This window comes from Notolepis coatsorum, assembly GCF_963971535.1.
Source record: "Notolepis coatsorum genome assembly, chromosome: 1".
In the NCBI taxonomy this organism is placed as follows: Eukaryota; Metazoa; Chordata; class Actinopteri; order Aulopiformes; family Paralepididae; genus Notolepis; species Notolepis coatsorum.
Window position 1 is genome coordinate 76834981 of NC_140165.1, and position 22388 is coordinate 76857368.

Below are 22388 nucleotides of genomic sequence, written 5' to 3' on the forward strand. Positions count from 1 at the left end.
GTCTCCCCGTTTGTTTGATTACTGTACCTATTCCATCTTTTGACTCTGTAAATAAATACGCCCTAGCATTTGGCTAACTCTGAACTTCCTGTCTGTGCCGTTGCGTTTGAGGTCGGTTACAAACTATAACATTACGACCCGACCATGACGACCTCAGCCGACACAGACAGGGTCAGGGCAGCGTTGGCGGTCCAGATCGAGTTGGTCAACGACCACACCCAACAGTTGGGTGCGGCTGCGGCTGCTTTACAGGACCTCCGGGCCGAGGTCCAGCTTATTCTGAATGCCATTGACACTCTGGCCACCCAGCAGACTACCCAGGGGTATCAGCAGACTAATATTCTCCACCAATTACAAGCGCTGAGTGAAGCCGTTAACACCTTGCTTGTAACCCCACCTACTTCAGGAGCCACGGCCGGAGCATCACCCGCAGCCGTGGCAGGCCCCGCGCCTCCCGATCCCGCACCTCGGGAGCCCCGTCTCTCCGAACCACGGTTGTTCAATGGTAACTTCGAGGATTGTGCCACATTCATCATGCAATGTGAGTTGGTTTTTCGTCATCAACCCAGCCGATTCACTTCAAGGGGAGCCCGAGTAGCCTACATGACTAACCTGCTCACAGGCCGAGCAGCACAGTGGGTTACTGCCTCCTGGGCAATGGGGGCTGATTTCTGTTTTTCCTACCCAGACTTCGTGGCAGAGCTCCGCAGGGTTTTCCACCACCCAGCCCGTGGCCAGGACCCAGGAGCTCGGTTGGGCACCTTCCGGCAGGACAGTGGCAGTGTCAGAGACTACGTGCTGGAGTTCAGACTGGCCACAACGGAGAGCGGTTGGAATGATCAAGCGCTTCGGCTCACCTTCCTGAGGGGGCTCAACGACGCAGTAAGGGACCAGCTCGCGACCCAAGAGGAGCCCGATTCTCTCGAGGGCCTGATCAGCCTCGCTATCCGCATCGACGGACGCCTCCGGGAGAGAAGGCGTGAGCGAGCACGACTGGGACCCCCAGACGTACCCCCCGAGTACCACGACCTCGAGGAGATTTTCAGTGAGTCCCGGGCTCAGGTCCTTCCTGCCTCACCGGCCTTACGACTGTGCCATCGACCTCCGCTCAGGGGCTTCCCTTCCCGGCAGCCGCCTCTACAGTGCTGACCGTCCTGCCCCCTCCGTGACTGGCGGGGTTTTTCCCTCCCGAGCTGTGACCGAGGAGGAACCCATGCAGCTGGGACGCACCCGCCTTAGCCCGGCCGAACGGGAGTCCAGGCTCAGGTCCGGCCTTTGCCTCTACTGCGGCCGGGATGGACACGTGTCTCCAATTGCCCTACCCGGCCAAGAAGACCAGGCTCGCCGGGACCCCGGGAGATCCTGGTGAGCCGTTTTTCCTGTTCCCCCACCCGTGCACCACCTAACCGTCTGCCGAACGTAACCCTAGCCTGGGCGGACCAGCGGGCGATGGTGGGTGCACTCATTGACTCTGGTGCTGATGGGAGTTTCCTGGACGTTGAGTTTGCCACCCGGGCCAACATTCCACTTGAGGACCTCGAGAGGCCCTTGGAGGTCTTCGCGCTGGATCATCGCCGCCTGGCTGACATCACTCAACGCACCTGTCCAGTCCTTCTCACCATTGCTGGTAACCACGTTGAGAGACTCCAGTTTTTCATCACCAGCTCTCCTCTTGTCCCTGTAGTCCTGGGCAGGCCTTGGCTCGCGCTGCATGAGCCCCACATCGCCTGGACCTCCGGCACCATCAGGGGGTGGAGCCCCTCCTGTCATGCCCAGTGTCTTCAGGCGGCGTCCAGTCCTTCGCCCCGGGGTTCCCCTGGTGTCCCTGTCTCTAGCCCCCTCTCCGGGCCTCTGTCTCCGTCTCCGGCCTCCCTCGCCGGTTCCCTGTCCCTTTTTCCGGCCCCCCTCACCGGGTCCATGTCCCCGTCTCCAGCCTCCCTCACCGGTCCTCTGTCCCCGTCTCCGTTCCCCCTCTCCGGGCCTCTGTCTCTGTCCCCCTCTCCAGTGCCCCTGATCGCCGGCTTCCTTCGGTCCCATCCGGGCAGGCCGGGGCCGAGTGGGTCGCCGGGTGGCTCCCGTGGAGTGGGGGGGTACTGTGAGGATTGGTTCTTTCCCCGCCACACGCTTCTTGGGGTGCTGTGATGATTGGTCCGTTGCCTAACGCACACTTCTAGGTTAAGTATCAATTACCATCACGCACCTGATGTGTGTGCTAATCAGCGCTCCAGAGGGCTTTATATACCTGGACCTTCTTTCTATCGATGTTGGGTTGTTCTGGAATACAACTGCTTTGCCTGCTTTTTTCCGTTGCTGTTTCCTGGTCTATATTCTCTCCAGGACCTTTCTGTGGAGAACTGTTTGGAGCTGCGCCTTGTTACCCGTTACGCGTTGCACTTGATTGAGTGGAATCAAACCCCTCTGGATAATTTGGATTATGTGTTATTGAAGAAACACAGAAGATATCCTTTTGTTTGCTCTGGATAAGTTCTGATTGTGTGTTATTGAAGAAACACTGAAGAGATCATTTTGTTTGCTCTGGATAATTCTGATTGTGTGTTATTGAAGAAGCACTGAAGATATAATTTTGTTTGCACTGGACTCAGCCGGATTGTGTGTTATAGAAGAAGCACTGAAGACATCTTTTGTTTGCACTGTCTCTGCTAATTGTGTGTTGGGGAAAACACTGATACCTATCTCTTTCTCCGTTTCCCACCTCGAGGAAGAGCTGGGAGTATCTGCAGAGCCGCTACAACATCATATGCCAAATTCCCACCACTGTCGCCAGGAGGATTCTGCAGAGCGGCTGATGACTCTGCCGGAGGCAGTCTCCCCGTTTGTTTGATTACTGTACCTATTCCATCTTTTGACTCTGTAAATAAATACGCCCTAGCATTTGGCTAACTCTGAACTTCCTGTCTGTGCCGTTGCGTTTGAGGTCGGTTACAAACCATAACAGACTGTGGCGGGCCTGCTGGCCTTCCGCCCCCTCTCTTATGTGTGAAATATTCCATCACGTTGGGTCAACGAAGTGTGAAATAATCACGTATAAATTGTCAAATAATCGCGTCAGGCCTTCACCCAAATTGACTCGTATATCTGACTATATTCAATATCCAAATTGTCAAGGTTATCAATAATATCCAATAATGAAAGGGAGAAACATCTTTCAGAAGGTTTATTCAAAAAGTTAGAATCAAGCAATTAATTGCAGACAGGATACGTTGCAAGGGATTGAACCTTGCAATGGGCAGACATTCTAGGTTCTGCAAGGAACAGGAAGTAACAAGTGACGATATCTCGTCCATAAGCCAATGAAAATGCTTACAGAAAATATCAGCAGAAACAAGACTGACACAAGACCAAATAAAGAAACAGGTGTTGGCAGCTAGTTAGGGTTGGATTACAACTGAGCTCAACATTATTAGAGACTCTCCGGTGCTGTTATGTGGGATTCCCTGTATGAGCACACATCAGAATACAGGGCCAACGCAGTAAATAACAGTTCATTGTACATTGAAATCAATCATCTTTATTAACAGACACGGGGTCCACAGAGTAAAAGCAGCTCTACAACAGGGCACTGTGCTTTCAAGTGTGTTTTCTGCCCTGTGTATACAGCTCTCAAGGGGTCCCCACACGGCGAGCGATTTTAGCCAGGCGACCGATTTTTTTAGCGAGCCGACAGGCAGAATTGTATCGCCTTCATTGTTATGAATGAGAGAACCCACACGGCAGGAGATTCTGAAGCGACGGTCGCGCAGCTATTTCTGTCGCCTCGCTCAAAATCGCCTCGATCCTATTTTTGGAGGCGACGGAAAGCAGGACAATGAGGAAATAACATGACTTCTACAGTAGTAGTAGTACAGAACAGTTCTACTGGTGTATCATTTGTACACCATTAATGTATCATTCAATACATTCATTGATCAATAACCTCCGTATTATTACCATGCTACTTATGTTCATTATTATTAACGGGAACAATTTAAATAAATAACGTTAGTTTGAGAAGCTGTAGTGGCCGCTTGTCATTAACTAATAAATGAACAATGCGCCACGATGCACCTACTAGATGTTTTTATACTCGGGTAACAAAAGAAGTTGTGGATGTTGACAGAGTTTAATGTCCAGGCTGCAGCTGATGTAGTTTGTAAGGTTTATTGTCCAAAGAAAATTATGGTTGAGAACAAAACAGTTTGCGTCTTCCGTGAAAAATACACTCTCTCAGCAGCTGCATAACAATATTTGTCCAATCGTTGGTAATGAACGTATCGTAGCGATCAGGCATGCAGTAATGTCAGGAAGAATGAGGAGAGGTTGTATTCGTATATGGTGGTTTAATTCCAGCTCAATATGGGTTTTACAGGTTAATACTCTCTCGTACTGCACAACACAGCTACCAGCTAACCCGCTTCACAACAACCTAACGTCCGGTCCCGGCGGTCCGCCCTCCTATATCTCCCGGGGGGAAACACCCCCAGCTAAACAGAGCGACACATAGCTTATTATACCTGAGAACGGTCGCCTCTGGTGTGGGGGGCTAAGCGATTGTCATTGAGCGACAGGCGATCACATCGCCAGGCGACGTCGGTCGGCCGCCGTGTGCAGACCACTTCAGCTTCGCCGATGCGTGTCGTGTTTGATGAAACCTCATGTTTTACTGCAGACACCTTGCCTTCCAGTGCTGTCAGAGAACTCGCCATTCCAGTCAGACGTGTGTCGATATTGTCCAGTTTTTATTCCGATGTCTGTTTGAAGTGATTTTATCTTGTGAAGAACTTCAGCCATGCTAGCTATGTAGCTATGTAGCTAGCGCTAGTTTCCTTGTCTCTCGTGGACTTGGCGAGAGTGTTGAAGCAATATTCTTGCTGAGGTTTCGACATAGTAGTGCTGTAGTTTTATCTAAGAAGTTAGCGCTAGGTATAGACTACCCATGTGCAGAAAGACCTTCCCTCTGGCTGTAGGTATAGACTACCCATGTGCAGAAAGACCTTCGCTCTGGCTGTAGGTATAGACTGCCCATGTGCAGAAAGATCTTCCTTCTGGCTGTAGTTATAGACTACCCATGTGCAGAAAGATCTTCCTTCTGGCTGTAGGTATAGACTACCCATGTGCAGAAAGACCTTCCCTCTGGCGCTAGGTATAGACTACCCATGTGCAGAAAGACCTTCCCTCTGGCTGTAGGTATAGACTACCCATGTGCAGAAAGATCTTCCCTCTGGCTGTAGGTATAGACTACCCATGTGCCATAAGGCTCGTATTAGCAAGAGCTTTGTTCCACCAGCCATACAAGCTTTAAACAAGTAACCTTTTAAGTTATGTGAAATCCCGTCTGTGGTATATAAAATATCAATCCGTGTCTTTGTTTCTGTGACCCCTGTATTTAAGCGGTCCTGTACATCCTGTATGTTGTATAATTCTGCATGTCTGACTTGTGTTATGTAGCCTATGCATCTACTGTGGAAAATAACGTCCTCCCGAGGACCAATAAAAACCCACAACCAGTCATCACATGATCTGTTCCCACTATTTTACTGCACAAGCTGTGTTCAGAGGTTCAACATTGTCAACAACCACCCAAAATAAAACCCTGTTCTGCTCAACGACATCCCCACATCGTTACACACGTCTCCAGTCTGTCGAAACTAAAGTAAATAGTCGGTCCAAATTAATTAAATAACCTTGCAACCTATTCTAGTCCACGATTAAGTCCCTCAGCGCCTCCACTACATGTGTCAATTAAAGAGTAGAGGACAATAATCCACCTTTCAGAAACATTCTGTTAGAATCCATAACGTTATTAACCTGCTACAGTCCCGACAAGACTTATCCAGGGAAGGAAGCCGAGCCCGTGAACGACATGAGAGCAAAATGGCTGCCGTGTGAATACGGCCAATTAGACATTGAGTGGCAGTGGCTCCGAGACGGAGCGGAGAATTATCCAAATCACCATGTCAAGTGCGACGGGGGACACCGGTGCCCGTGTTGGACTTTGTGTGCGAGAAATCAATTTATCGCTGTTTGGGTGATTTGCCAACAGCACAACATTTGTTTTGCACATAATTACAGTGAATTATGTTGCCGTGGCTGTCTGAGCGTTTAATATTAATTGTCTCAGACTGCCGCGCCTTATGTTGCTCATCTCCTCTAAAAGGAGCACTTTACGCAGACGCTATTTGTCACAGTTATTCCCTGTCATCTCTTATTTAGTTATTTTACACCGTAGGTCCTTTTCCATCTGCATCTTTGTCATGGAGTGTAATGCCAACACATTGACATTTTGGAACGCAGGGGTGCAGGTTTTTAAGCTCACTTGTACTCAGACAAATTAGTTGTATTCACCGTCGCAGCCTTGTGTGATTTCTGCGTCGGCCTCAGCCTCGTTCATTAGGTGTTAGTGCAGCAGGTTACAGCTGGTTTAGAGGGGAGGACCCCTGGAGCCAGCGGTGACTTTATGAACGCAAGTCATTTTCACACTTACTCGTCTTCACCGACTCACTGACTGGGAGATGCATCATATTTTAAGGTGCCATCGCAGATCCATATAAAGTTATGAGTTTATGCCACACCATCGTCGACAATTTATTGTAGACATATTTATTTAACCCAGGATACGTAGAAATTGTGCATTGCAGTGGTGTTAAAAACCATTTGTGATGAGGGTTAGGAAGATTCCTAACTGCTCCAACGGCCACCTTCAAAGGAGGCGCGACACGTTGTATGTGGCTACATTTGCTCTCTGGTTGGATGCCACACGTATTTCCGTTGTGCTGTACTTGTGCTGTATGATGACATGACATGTTAATCTAATCTAACTTTCCCATTAGAAAAGATATATAGAATCACTTTATTGTATTGACAACATGATGTTTTGACCAAGATGGCTTTGATCAGATCTGATGACATGGTGAAGGCTATCTTGGCCAGAATTGTCATGTTATTAATACAATAAAGAAATGCTCTCGATATTTATTTAGACAGAGTGTCTCCTTTGCTTTTTCGAAAGGGATGTCTGATGGAAATTGGATGAGAAAAGATAGTTTTGAATCGTGTAAAACAACGACAACTGTATTACAAGATAACGACATGCAACAAGATGTCAGAGCACATTGCATTTACACTGGCGAAAAAAACGAATACAGTCAAATATTGTTATACTGTCAACAAGTGCAAATCCGCAATAGCTGTGACTGTATGTGCATATATCCAGGCATCATGCACGCATTCATACGCACACATCTTCACACACGTGCACTGGACCTCCACGTCAAACCTCAGCCTACTAGGGCGAACCCGGTGGCCGCTACAGGATGGGGACATTTTTGTGAATTAACCGACCGACAGAGCAACCTATAGACAGGCAAAAGGAACGTAATCCTGTTCAGAACAACGAGGCAGACTACAATATATTTGCATTTGTTAGCCATGCTAGCGATCTAAACAACCAATCCATGCCAAAGCTATATGTGTAAAAGGTGAAAGACTCACTCTCACAGCCATGCTGATTTGGCAAAATGACATCCAGCCATTTTCCTTTGAAACTACTCTTAGTCAGGGGAGTGCCATGGTTTCTCCATAGAGCCCGTCGTACTTTTTTAGCGCAGCAGCTTGCGCAGGTAGGGGGCGACGTGACTCAGTTGGTATCGCCGATTGGCTCGAACGCGGTATGTTTATACAGTGTGAATAGGTCCTTAGAGCTGCTGGTTGCAGCTGAATAAAGAAAAATTATTGTGATAGTGTGACACTCGTGATATTTTGAGATTACACAAGTGCTTTTGTGCGTCATCCCCAGACATTAAGAGGCTGTACCGCCTGACCGGCGTGGAGAACAAGCCGACCGTGTTCCTGTTCAACGACACGGAGGTCCTAGAGGAGTCCTTCCTGGAGGACATCAGCAACATCCTCAGCTCCGGCGAGGTGCCCAACCTCTACAAGCAGGACGAGTTCCACGAGGTTCGTACTTGTCATGTCGCTCGTCACGCCTCCCTGCTCTTGACATCTTGACTGAGCGGAATGGACCGGAACGCTGTTGTTTATGGGGTCGAAGTGAACTCCCTGGTGGATTAATGAGGCCTCCACACGGCACACACACACACACACTCACACACACACACACACACACACACACACACACACACACTCACACACACACACACACACACACACACGCACACACGCACGCACGCACACACGCACGCACGCACACACGCACACACGCACGCACGCACGCACACACGCACGCACGCACGCATGCACGCATGCACGCATGCACGCACACACACACACACACACACAGCTGAGTGAGACTCTTGTCAAAACAAAGACACCATGTGATACAACTATTAATTCCTCTCGGTGCAATTTAAACTGCAGACACATTCTGGATGAAAGCACTTGACGAGGCGGAGGTAACGGAACATGTTGACAGGCCGTGGGATGTGGCATGGTTTCATACAGACTGTTCCAGGAGACATATGAAGCCAAATTACGTGCACTGTTTATGTTATGATGTTTATTATGTTAATTCATCACTCTTCGAAATAAGGTGACTTTTATAAAAACATCTTATCTCCAAAGGCTTATATTATATGAATTATTATGATTCCCCAAACTATACATAACTAAATAATACATAATTTGAATAATAACGCCCTAGACTTCAGTAACTACTAAAAATAATTAATAATAGCAATAAAACTGATCATTTTCAGTATGTTCATCCATTTTCGGGATTTCGAAAAATATGTTTTTGTGACACATCAGGCATTTCCTACCAATCTAGCATGATGCCATAGTTATTGGCCATGATTGTAATTGAATGAGTATCACCTGTTGCTTGCTTACAAAGATGTCTGTGATGATGATGATGATGATGATGATGATGATGATGATGATGATGATGATGATGATGATGTAGGAGGAATATGCTGGATAATCTCCATCTCTGATAGTTAACTAATGCCTTTTCTATCCAGAGCAACTTCAGTTCCATCATTTGCCTCAACAGAATTTTTTTATTTAAATCAACGTACTTAATAGCTCCCAATGCTCCCAAAAGGTATCTCAAACACGCTCCAGAGGCTTGACTTATCATCCGCTTGAGTTATTTATCATGTTGATAACCGTGCCCAGGGCCGCCTGGGAGAAATGCGAGGCCCTGGGCGAGATTTAAACGCGAGCCCCCCCGCCCCCCCCCCCCCCCCCCCGTTCATAAGAGCCGATTCATTGCCGTGAGCGTGAGTCAAATCGCTCACGTCTGGCAATGAGTCGGTTCACGCCCCCCCTTCCCCGGCACGCACACAGACACACACAATGAACTCAACAGACGCTACCTTACCTGTAACCCCTCCCCTCATTGAAACCAATTCTGCTGCCTGCAGAGCCTCAGAGCTGCCTGCAGAGCCTCAGAGCCAGGAACAAGTCAGACACATTCTACAAACGTGTCTAATGTGAGATATATAAGCATATAAGCAAAACTAGATTTTAGGTCTGTGATGAAAAAGGGCCTCGCGGGAAGGGGGGCCTCGCAAAAAATACAAAATAAAATAAAAAAAATTATAAAAAAAATTATAAATATTTTTTATTTTTTTTTGTGTGCGAGGCCCCCCTTCCCGCGAGGCCCTGTGCGACCGCACTGCTCGCACACCCCCTGAGGTGGCACTGACCGTGCCATCCATCTTGTGTTAAACACTCCCTCTGAATTTTGTTCAGAAAAGAAGAGTCATAAATGCTTCCTCTGTTATGATAATTATAAGAGGAGGGTGGGTTGGGTTGTCATGGAAACGTTTGAAAATGGCCTCCCCATCACCACTAGCAGATCAATCACATTGTAAAGAGTAGTGTTGTCTCCCAGTGCAGAATCACTTCTGTGAGAATGTTGAGGGTGTGGCTGTTCTTAAGGCTTATTTATGCTAGAATGCTTGACACTTTTGACAAAAGTCGCTTGACAGAAATCTAAATGTCACTTGATGCTTATTATTTATGCTTTGGCAAGGGTTTCTGTGATCTTCATGGTAACAAAACATGACAAGCTAAAGAGTGAAAGTAGGTTTTTAGCTGCTTTTTAAATTATGTCACTGAATTCCACTGATCGGATGCTCAGGGGAAGACTCCGCCTGATCCCTCTTTAGTTTTTGCCTATACAGCGGAAGCATGTGTATGGAGACCTTAACCGACCCTAGTATGGAGCCTTGGGGAACCCCCCGTGAATTTCTATCGTAATAGGGAATAAGGATTTTACCTTAAAACCCTCTATCTAATCTACTCTGCGTTGTGTTCTGTATTCACATTAAAACCTATTACTAGATAAGACCAACACGGTCTTTAGGACGGCCCAGGAAAAAGCAGCAATGAGGAGAAGAGAGGTTTCTAATGTTCAGATCCGTTTTTATTTCAAAGTCCAACAGTGAACAAGGATCATCTGGTTCAATTAAACATGGATTGTGCAATAATATCAATGAATTCAAACACTATGCCGTTTGTCATTAATACTAGACTAATCAAATACAATTAAAAAGAATGGTCTTCAATGGAGCCTCAATGGTGGAGCCTCGTCGATCTGTTGATTTTCTTTGTTGCCCCTAGAGACAAAGAGATTCGTTTTCTCGTTCTCAGCTCAAGCAGTTCCTCTGGCCGTTTCTCCTGTGCAGGGATGGTTCCAAAAAGCGTGTGTCTGCTATCTACCCTGCATGCTATTTTTAAAGCTTAAACTCCTCCTCTGGAATATGCCAGATTTCTACGTCAGAGGAGGGTGTCTCTACATCCTGATTGGTTGAAACATATCGCGGCCATTTTGATTAGAGCCGGCGGTACATCTGACTACCTTTAAGGGGCCGTCTTTAATATTTTTAAGAGAATATCTTATATTTCACTTAGTTAACGTTTTATAATCCAGTTTCTAATTTTACTGACTAACAGTTTAAGAATTAGTAATGACTATACTTTACTCATGAATGTTATCGTTTTCCTGATTCTATTTGGAGCTTAAAAACTATATTTAGCCATATTGGTGGTTTTAACCAAGAATAATGGATCACAGAAACCTATATTTTAGTTGAATATAGTTTCTCCAGATGTGTTATGGTTTGTAACCGACCCCAATCGCACAACACAAGACAGGTATGAGAGTAAGCCAAGAAACGGGCATTTATTGAACAAAAGGAAAAACCGGCACTGTCCCTTTAAGGGAGAAACACAAAATACTGGAATAACAAGAGGGGAAGGTACAGTGTCTTTAAGAGGCGAGCTGGCTAAGGGAAGGCTGGAAAACAGGGAGGAACTAGGAGGACCGGACGGGAGGACTAGGAGGAACTAGAGAGGGGAGAACTAGGGACAGAGGCCCGCGGAGGCGGGCTGGGGACAGGGAGGACTGAGAAAGCAGGTGGGAACATCAGGGCCGCTCTGCAGACTTCTCTCGGCAGATCTCCAAGGTGGGAAGACGGGGCCGAGAGGGAGAGAGGAGAGGGTTAGAGTACAAAGGGGGAAAACAGAGCAGGTGCAGGAGAGGTGACTAGTCCAAATACAAAAGTTATCCAAGTAAAAACAATCTTCGTGTAAAATACACAATGAGCAAAGTTCCAAAAACAATCCAAATGTGAATACTATCTTCGGTGTGAACAAACACACAGTGGGAGATGTAAAGTCCAAAAATAATATCCCAGTGAAAACAAACAAAGGCACACGCTGGGTGTTACGACCCCTGTGAGTCTAAGGGTAAAGGGCTGTAACATAACAGTTGGTTGACAGAAAAGATGGACCACGTTTGTAAACAACAATGATATTTATTGAATAGAGGCAAAGGAAGCACATGTAGCTCAGGGGTGAGCCCAGGCCAAAACAACAAACAAACACCACTATACTCCAAATAAACACAATCTAATCTATGGTAAAAGAGATTACATTACCTAAACTACTCTTACCTAACCAAAACAGGAGAAAACAATGTCCAAAGGAAATGGCAGCTCACCCCATCTGTGCTTCCTGAGAAAGAGAGAAAAACACATTAATTATACAGAAACAAAAGCAGAATATATACAAAAACAAACTATAACTAACAATGCTCTCTCTGTGGCCATACACACACAAGGAAATTACTACTAAGCACCAAAGGCCAATAAACGAAATGCAATACTGTCAAAGTTACAGGTTTACCAAAAACACAACATGCCTAGCCTCATGCCAGAGAGAGAGAAAGACTGAAGTGAGAAGCCATGTTTTAACAGGTGTGGGGTGATCCTTGATTGGGTGGTGTGGATTGAGTGTTGGAGTCTGGAAAGCCATCCACCAATCGGTGCTGTTTTGCAATAATGGAAGGATTGGCCTGGCAGGGACCAATGGTAAAGGGAACAATGGCTGGAGGGAGGAAACAAAATGGAGAACACACACACATGGAGACACACACTGGGGAATATATACATTGGGATGTAACACCCCCATACATAAGACAAAAACATGTCTACATAAACTACCAACTAAACATGTTTTTTTTTCTTTAACAACGAGATAACATCCCCGAGATAACATGCACTCCAAAACAAAGAGCTATAAAAAAAACTAGCAGTTGGTACAACAACCACACTTGACGGCAAGAGAGACTGAGTCGACAGCAACATAAAACGAGTCCACAGCAACATAGACCGAGTAGACAGCAAAATAGAACAAGTCGACAGCAATATACAGTAGAACGAGTCGACAGCAACAGACAACGAGTCGACAGCAACAGAGATTTCAACTACGAGACAGAGCATCCGCCAACACATTATCAGACCCCTTCTTATGCTTTATGCTGAGGTTATAATTTTGCACTATGAGCGCCCAACGCATGAGGCGCTGATTGTGGTTGTACATCCGCGACAGAAAAACCAATGGGTTGTGGTCGGTGTATACTACCACTGGTAATACGCTCGAACCGACATACACCTCAAAATGTTGCAACGCATACAACATAGCCAAAGTCTCCTTTTCAATAGTGGAATAGTTTAGTTGATGTTTGTTAAATTTCCGGGAGAAATAACAAACCGGGTGACTGACACCATCGTGATCGTCCTGTAATAACACCCCTCCAGCTCCCACCCCGCTGGCATCCACCTCCAGCTGGAACGGCAGGGAGAAATCTGGAGCAGAGAGAACAGGGGAACTGCATAAGAGAGCTTTAACACTATCAAATGCATTTTGACAATCAGCTGTCCAAATGAATGGTTTGGACGGGCTACACAGGCTAGTGAGAGAAGTGACGACAGAAGAAAAGCTCCGGCAAAAACCACGGTAATATCCAGCCATCCCAAGGAATCTACGCAATTCCCGCCTAGTAGTAGGCACTGGAAAAGTTGTGATTGCAGATATTTTTGCATCCACCGGACGCACTTGGCCTTGTCCTACCTGCTTACCAAGATAGGTAACCGTAGCCTTGCCGAACTCACACTTGGCAAGATTAAGGGTCAGGGAGGCTCCAGCTAAGCGGTCAAAGACAGTTTGCAAGGTTGTCATGTGGTCACGCCAGTTGGTCGAATAGACAACCAGGTCATCGAGATAGGCATTACAATTTGGAACACCAGCCAGGACTAGGGTCACCAGTCGCTGGAAAGTGGCCGGGGCATTACGCATTCCAAAAGGCATTACAGTATATTGCAAAAAATTGTCAGGAGTAACAAACGCCGAGATTTCCGAGGCACGGGGGGTCAAAGGGACCTGCCAGTAACCCTTTAACAAATCTAGTTTGCTAACATAGGTGGCAGATCCAAGGTTGTCAATACAATCTTCCATGCGGGGCAGTGGGAAGGAATCAGGCACGGTGACAGCATTTACCTTTCGGAAATCAGTACAAAATCTAGGAGTTCCATCCGATTTGGGAGCTAACAAGCAAGGTGAACTCCAGGGACTGCAACTTGGCTTGGCTAAACCATGATTTAACAAATAGTCAACCTCCTGTTGCATCATGGCCCTCTTGGTGATGTTAACACGGTATGCATGTTGCTTGATAGGCACAGCATTGTTAACTTTAATATCATGGGCCAATACAGAAGTACAGGAGGGAACATCACCAAACAGAGCCATGTAGGCCTGAATCAAATTTGTGATGTCCTCTCGCTGCTCCTCAGGTAAGTGTGCTAAGTGAGTGGGCAGGTTCAATAACATCTCAGTGTTGGACAATCTAGCACCCTGATGGGCTGCATTGCGCAACTCCAAGCCATCTACATCCTCACCACTAACGTCAGGAGAGTCCGGAACTATTGGAGTTGAGGCAACAGCAGAGACGGCCAGTCCGGCTGTCTGGTCTGAGGTCTTCACCTGCACACCATCTCTGGAAAAATATGGTTTAAGCATATTGATGTGGCAAACACGAGAGTGACGTTTACGATCAGGGGTGCGAACCACATAGTCTGTATCACTTATCTTCTTGTCTATTGCATACGGTCCGGAAAAACGAGCGGAAAGAGCAGAACCAAGGATAGGTAACAGGACTAGAACCTTATCACCTGGCTGGAAAGATCGAGAAACAGCTTTCTCGTCATAGTGCCGTTTCATAGTTCTCTGGGAAGAAGAGAGCGCTTCTTTTGCGAGAGAGCACGCCTGATGCAGTCGCTCTCAAAACTGGCTAACAAAATCTAGAACATTAGTGGGTGTGCTGGCACCCTTTGACATGAACCGTTCTTTAAGAACTTTCAGAGGCCCTCTAACAGTGTGCCCAAAAACGAGCTCAGCAGGACTGAAACCAAGAGACTCCTGTATGGTCTCTCGCGCAGCAAATAGAACAAGGGGGACACCCTCATCCCAATCTTTCTCTGTGTCTAAGCAATATTTACGCAGCATGGACTTTAAGGTCTGATGCCAACGTTCTAGAGCCCCCTGAGTTTCAGGGTGGTAGGCACTGGACACTATATGTCGGATACCCAGGGACTGTAACACTTGCTCAAATAACCTAGACAGGAAGTTGGTGCCTTGGTCCGTTTGTACTACCTTGGGCAGTCCAAACGTGGAGAAGAACTTCGTCAAAGCCTTAATTATTACAGGCGCTGTAATTCTGCGAAGAGGGATAGCCTCAGGGAAACGGGTGGCGGTACACATTATTGTCAACAAAAACTGATTGCCGGCTTTGGTCCTTGGCAACGGACCAACACAGTCAACTATGACATGTTCAAATGGTTCACCGACCGCTGGTATAGGACAGAGGGGAGCAGGTGGAATTACCTGGTTTGGCTTTCCGGTGATCTGACAAGTACTACAGGTACGACAGTACTGTGCTACATCGGACTTCAAACTGGGCCAAAAGAAATGTTGAAGTATTCTGTTGTATGTTTTAGTGACTCCCAAGTGTCCAGACCAAGGGTGGTCATGGGCCAAGAACAGTACATGCTGACGATAAACTGCAGGGACAACAATCTGATAAACAGTGCTCCAGTCTGGTACCTGATCTGGTAGCCCTATCTCCGATTGTGCATGCTCTGCCAGTCTAGTACCATGGGACCTCCATGTACGCATCAAAACTCCTTCATCCACAAAATAAGAATGCAACTCTCTCCTCTGTTCTGTTTCAAGAGAAGAGAAACATTTTGCAAGAGAAGGGTCAGCCTTCTGGGCAGTAATTAGCATGTCACGAGTAACGGGTAACTTCAATGCGTCGGAACTAGTTACAGTTGTCTGTGGGGGTACCTTACTATGAGTCGGTGGTTTGTCAGCGGTATCAGAAGTTGGAGCCAGCAACTCCTCCCTGACAAAGGCTGAAGCAAAAACAGAGTCAGACAAATTAATTTCATCACCTCTCTTTTTCAATTGAGCCCGAGTGACAACACTTGCAGAAAAAACTTCAGGGAAGTTCTGTGACAAGTCATCAGGCAGAGAATCTGTGTCTGGGTGATCCAACACTTCCAGCACAGCGTTCACCTGTCCTCCAGCTAAATCATTTCCCATGATAAAGGAAATGCCTTTAACTGGCAAGGAAGGTCTCACCCCTATTTTAAAGAAACCAGTGACCAAATCAGATTGTACATGAATACAGTGTAACGGGGCTGGCACGAAACCCATCTCAATACCTTGAACTAGGACACTAGAACCACAGGAAGATTTAAGAGGTAGTACATCAGAGAGGATAAAGGATTGTGAGGCTCCAGTATCTCGTAAGATCTGAACTGTACACTGATCTTTTGGATCCCCTGTCAAGGAAACTAAACCCTTGGAAGTAAATGGCCTGAAACAAGGATCGAGAACATCCTGATCATTGTGCATCTGTTGATCGGAATCAGGTGCCATTTTAATCAGACCAACCCCTTTGGGTTGTCTAAAGTTCTGAGAGGACGGTTGCTGCTTACGTTTCAATGTTAAACAGTCAGAAATAACATGACCAGATTTATGACAGTAGTAACATGTCCGCTCCTCTTTTGAGCGTGGAGGTGACATTTTTGGTCGGGGGTGTGTGAATTCTGAATGGTTGGGGACAGAATGTTTCTGAGAGAAATCATGGGGGAGAAACGAGTCACGCCTATCTACAAACACAGTTTTATGGGTTAGCGCAAACTCATCAGCTAATACAGCAGCTTGCTGCAGAGTGGACACTTTCTGCTCACTCAGGTAAATTACAATACGCTCTGGCAAACGATTCTTAAACTCTTCTAATAGAATGAGTTCTCCGAGAGAGTTAAGATCTGAGGCCTTGCTTGCTGCACACCATTTATCAAAGAGAGTTCCCTTCTCTCTAGCAAACTCTACAAAGGTCTGGTTGACAGCTCTCTTGTGACTGCGAAACCTCTGCCTATAAGCTTCGGGCACAAGCTCATATGCACGAAGGATGGCAGCCTTCACAGTATCATACAATAGACTATCTTCTAGGGAAAGTGTTGAACAAACCTCTTGGGCTTTACCAGTCAATTTGCATTGAAGCAACAAAGGCCAGACCTCTCTTGGCCAGCGCAATGAAGCAGCAATACGCTCAAACACATTAAAATAAGTATCAACTTCTGTCTCTCGGAACGGAGGCACCAAAGCAATGTGTTTACTTATATCAAAAGTGTGTGATGAATAAGCTGTGGAGGAGGACATACCCGGGCCTTGTGGAGGAGTCGGTGTAGAAGAGTTGGATTCACTCCTTAGGACTTCCAGCTCCAACCTCCGCAGTCTGAGCTCTTTTTCCACTTCATGCTCAAGCTCCAACCTACGAATGTTAACGGCCCTTTCATTTTCTGCCTCAAGCTCCATTCTACGAAGCCGATACTCCGCCTCACGTGCTTGTGCCTTCTCCTGAGCCTCCATCTGGAGACGTGCTATTCTAACCTTGACCTGGGCCCCTTCTCGAGACCCAGTTGACACAGGAGAGGTCAAGTGAAAATGTGGCAATGTGACGTTCACACCTGCCTTTTCAGCACTATGGGCTTGCTCCTCAGAAGGCTGTGCTTCCGTAGGTTCACCAGGAGGACTTGCATGTTCATCAGAGACCGCAGGTAAAACAAGCGTCCCCTGCTCCAACAGCCTATCTACCACAAGACACCTGATATCCTGCTGAAGATGCTTTTGTTGAACCGAGAGTTTAAAATGTGTGGCAATCTCCACTAAGTCTGTCTAGCGCTTCCCAAGTAGGATTGCTCAAGAATTTCCCCAGATCAAAAGTACTAACTGCCATTATTTTTTTTTTTACACAAATGCCATTTTTACACACAAATCAATTAATTACTATACAAGTGTAAACAAACACAGTTCACCAAATCCATCGACCAACAATTGAACACGGGTTACAAGATCCAGGCAGAGCCCCCATTTATGTTATGACCCCTGTGAGTCTAAGGGTAAAGGGCTGTAACATAACAGTTGGTTGACAGAAAAGATGGACCACGTTTGTAAACAACAATGATATTTATTGAATAGAGGCAAAGGAAGCACATGTAGCTCAGGGGTGAGCCCAGGCCAAAACAACAAACAAACACCACTATACTCCAAATAAACACAATCTAATCTATGGTAAAAGAGATTACATTACCTAAACTACTCTTACCTAACCAAAACAGGAGAAAACAATGTCCAAAGGAAATGGCAGCTCACCCCATCTGTGCTTCCTGAGAAAGAGAGAAAAACACATTAATTATACAGAAACAAAAGCAGAATATATACAAAAACAAACTATAACTAACAATGCTCTCTCTGTGGCCATACACACACAAGGAAATTACTACTAAGCACCAAAGGCCAATAAACGAAATGCAATACTGTCAAAGTTACAGGTTTACCAAAAACACAACATGCCTAGCCTCACTAGCCTCATGCCAGAGAGAGAGAAAGACTGAAGGGAGAAAGCCATGTTTTAACAGGTGTGGGGTGATCCATGATTGGGGGGTGTGGATTGAGTGTTAGAGTCTGGAAAGCCAACCACCAATCACTGCTGTGTTGCAATAATGGAAGGATTGGCCTGGCAGGGACCAATGGGGAAGGGAACAATGGCTGGAGGGAGGAAACAAAATGGAGAACACACACACATGGAGACACACACTGGGGAATATATACATTGGGATGTAACACAGAGCACCACGGGTTATTCAAGCATTTGTTTCCCAACAGGAGGCTACTACCAAAGCATCATTTTATGGTGCACTATCCTACATGTATTCGTAAAATTGGACCACTTTTGCATGTCTGGTGCATGCGCTATGAAGCGAAGCATAATTTCTTTAAAAAACAACTAAAAAGCTTCAAAAATATAACTAAAACGTTGGCAAAGAAACACCAAAGTCAAGTAGCATACAATTGGCAGACATTTGATCCCAACAGACTGGTGCTTGGTCCAAGTAAAATGGTAGCATTAAATGTGATGGACAGAGGCTGTGAGATAGCGGAGACTCTTCAGGTACCAAGTGACACCAAGGTGTTAAATGTTAGATGGGCCAAACACCATGGAAATATGTATCGTCCAGGTTTAGTTGTTTGCCTTAAAGTTCTTAGTGAGGTTCCAGTTTTTCACAAAATCCACCGTGTTGTTCTTAAAGATGAGAGGTTACTGTTGTTTACATTTGCACTACAAACCGTGTCTCTGGATGACCATTTTTATGCATTTAAAGTTGTGTGTACTACAGATGGACCTCATGTAGTTGATGTCAAAGAGCTTTTGTTTTACAAAGCATTCGATATACAGATGTCATACAGTGATGACGATTCAAGCTCATTTATTGTTCCATACTGTTTCCTGTGATTTAAAAAAGGAAAAGAGAAAATCACTAAGCTCTTGAACTATTGCACTGGGGATGAACACTATTAGTTTTCTTTTATTTCTTTGGGGTGAACAGATGCTGCTGTCACTTTATATAGAGGCCAAAATGTAATTGATCGATTACTCTCCCCATGAAGCCTTAATTGAAGTCATGGTGATTTCTTTTTGTTGCATTCCTGAGCCAATAATTTGATGACTGGCTTGAATTATTGGCTCAGGAATGCGACAAACAAACAAATCTCCATGAATTCAAGGATTCATGGGGTGTGTAATTGGTCGATTTCTTTTTTTGGGTGAGCTATCCCTTTTTAAAAGGGTGTACAGATGCTGCTGTCACTTTACAGAGGCCAAAATGTAATTGATCGATTACTCTCCCCATGAAGCCTTAATTGAAGTCATGGTGATTTCTTTTTGTTGCATTCCTGAGCCAATAATTTGATGACTGGCTTGAATTATTGGCTCAGGAATGCGACAAACAAACAAATCTCCATGAATTCAAGGATTCATGGGGTGTGTAATTGGTAGATTTCTTTTTTTGGGTGAGCTATCCCTTTTTAAAAGGGTGTACAGATGCTGCTGTCACTTTACAGAGGCCAAAATGTAATTGATCGATTACTCTCCCCATGAAGCCTTAATTGAAGTCATGGTGATTTCTTTTTGTTGCATTCCTGAGCCAATAATTTGATGACTGGCTTGAATTATTGGCTCAGGAATGCGACAAACAAACAAATCTCCATGAATTCAAGGATTCATGGGGTGTGTAATTGGTAGATTTCTTTTTTTGGGTGAGCTATCCCTTTTTAAAAGGGTGCAGATGCTGCTGTCACTTTACAGAGGCCAAAATGTAATTGTCTTTTATTTATGACCTTTTTTCTATCGATTACTCTCCCCATGAAGCCTTGAAGTCATGGTGATTTTTGTATATAATGGAGTTGTTTGCAGAGGGGCTCACTGAATCTAACAATCACGTAGACATATACCAAGTGTGATTAGCAAGAGAGGAATGTTTGTGACAAGTGTAATGTAAAAAGATTAGGAAGGATCCACACCAAGCAAGTTCTTCCTCAGACGTGTTTTTTTTCTTTTTTTACTATGTTACATTACATTGGGCGTATAGAAACAAAGATCATTTCAAAGTACAAACATATACAGTACCTGTGTGACATTTTGGATGAGGCTAGGCTCCATGTTAATAAGCAACTTGGGGTGAACAAATCTCCAACACACCCATGTCTGGTTTCTTTAACTGAAACGCCTCCTTGTCGACTTCAGTGTTTTAAGTCATCATAGACCTTTAAGTCCAAGGTACTAGGAATTTCAAATTTCTTGGCAACTGAAAACAAAGATTGCACAAGCTTATTGATGAATCTTATTTTATTAATGACCTTTTTTTCTTTCTATCGATCGCCCCTTGAAGTCATGATTCTCACACGCTGTTGTAAAACTGTTTGCATCCCAACTGAAACGCCTCCTTGTCGACTTCAGTGTTTTAAGTCATCATAGACCTTTAAGTCCAAGGTACTAGGAATTTCAAATTTCTTGGCAACTGAAAACAAAGATTGCACAAGCTTATATTGATGAATCTTATTTTATTAATTTTTTTTTCTATCGATTGCCCCTTGAAGTCATGATTCTCACACGCTGTTGTAAAACTGTTTGCATCCCAAAGGATATGCCTGCATGTTGCAAATAAAAGTGCATTGTTAAATACTGATTTCTGCTTTGCCCCCGTTTATTTTAAATGTATTATTCCAGAGTAAATTATTATTTAATTCTATATTGAGTGAAATATGATATTCTATATTGAGTGAAATCTATTCTATATTGAGTGAACTACAACTCCATATTGAGGGAATTACAACTCTATATTGATTAAAATACCACTCTATATTGAGTGAAATATGATATTCTATATCGAGTGAAATCTATTCTATATTGAGTGAACTACAACTCCATATTGAGGGAATTACAACTCTATATTGATTAAAATACCACTCTATATTGAGTGAAATATGATATTCTATATCGAGTGAAATCTATTCTATATTGAGTGAACTACAACTCCATATTGAGGGAATTACAACTCTATATTGATTAAAATACCACTCTATATTGAGTGAAATATAACTTTAAGTATCTCTATATTGAGTGAAATATAACTTAAAATATCTCTATATTGAGTGAAATATAACTCTATTGAGTGAAAATATAACTCTATATTGATTAAAATACCACTCTATATTGAGTGAAATATAACTTAAAATATCTCTATATTGAGTGAAAAATAACTCTATAGATGTTAGAGTTGTTTTTACTTTATGCTAAATGGAGTAAGTTGGTATTTTGTAGAGTTAAATGTTAACACTAAATGGAGTAGAAATAACTCTGAAGATTTAACTCTGTGACAAGAGTCATTTTCACTCTATCTGGAGTCGGAGCCAATACTGTCTTTTTGGGAGTAAAATTTTACTCAATTTGAGTAAATTTGACTCTGCGAATTTTCCTGTGTAGCCTAGCCATCGAGACAGGCCGCCATAGGCAGACTGTGTGTGTTAGAAAGAGAGAGAGAGAGAGAGAGCATGTGTGTTTGTCGTGTGTGTGTGTTAGAGAGAGAGCATGTATGAGAGAGATAAGCAAAGATGACCCCCTAAAGGATATTCAACTTTTAATGAAAGAACAAAACAGAAGGAAAAGATAACTTCACAAAGGCAACATGAATATACATAGATCCAAAAGGACAAAGATCAACACTTAAATCCAAAGAGAAGAGGGTCTATACCAGATTATTTTTAGAGCATTAACTCTGTGGAATGGCCTGCCTCGGAACCTCTGCTGCATTTACAGTAGATTCACTTTTAAAAAAAATCTTAAATTGTTTTTAAATTGTTTTTAACACTGTAGAGTGTTTTTTTTGTTTTTGTTTTACACTAATGTAATTTTAGCTATATTAATTGTTACAGTAGGTTCATTATGCATTGTGTGTACTGACTTTTAATAATTTTGTTTTTTTGCAATGGTGATTGTTTTTGTGTTTTTTTGTGTGTGGACCCCAGGAAGACTAGCTGGTTGCTATCGCACCAGCTAATGGGGATCCCTAATAAAATAAAATAAAATCTCTCTCTCTCTCTCTCTCTCTCTCTCTCTCTCTCTCTCTCTCTCTCTCTCTCTCTCTCTCTCTCTCTCTCTCTCTCTCTCCACCACACCA

The 22388-nt window shown here is 44.5% G+C and overlaps 1 protein-coding gene across 1 annotated transcript in view; it reads left to right on the plus strand.

The window, feature by feature from the left end:
* Nucleotides 1-22388, plus strand: part of dnah2 (dynein, axonemal, heavy chain 2) — a gene marked incomplete at both ends in the record, with an annotated part of 509699 nt that overhangs the window by 274009 nt on the left and 213302 nt on the right. The window contains 2 exon segments of the mRNA XM_084326360.1: nucleotides 7793-7953; nucleotides 10650-10654. Of these exon segments, the coding sequence (XP_084182486.1) occupies nucleotides 7793-7953; nucleotides 10650-10654 (166 nt within the window).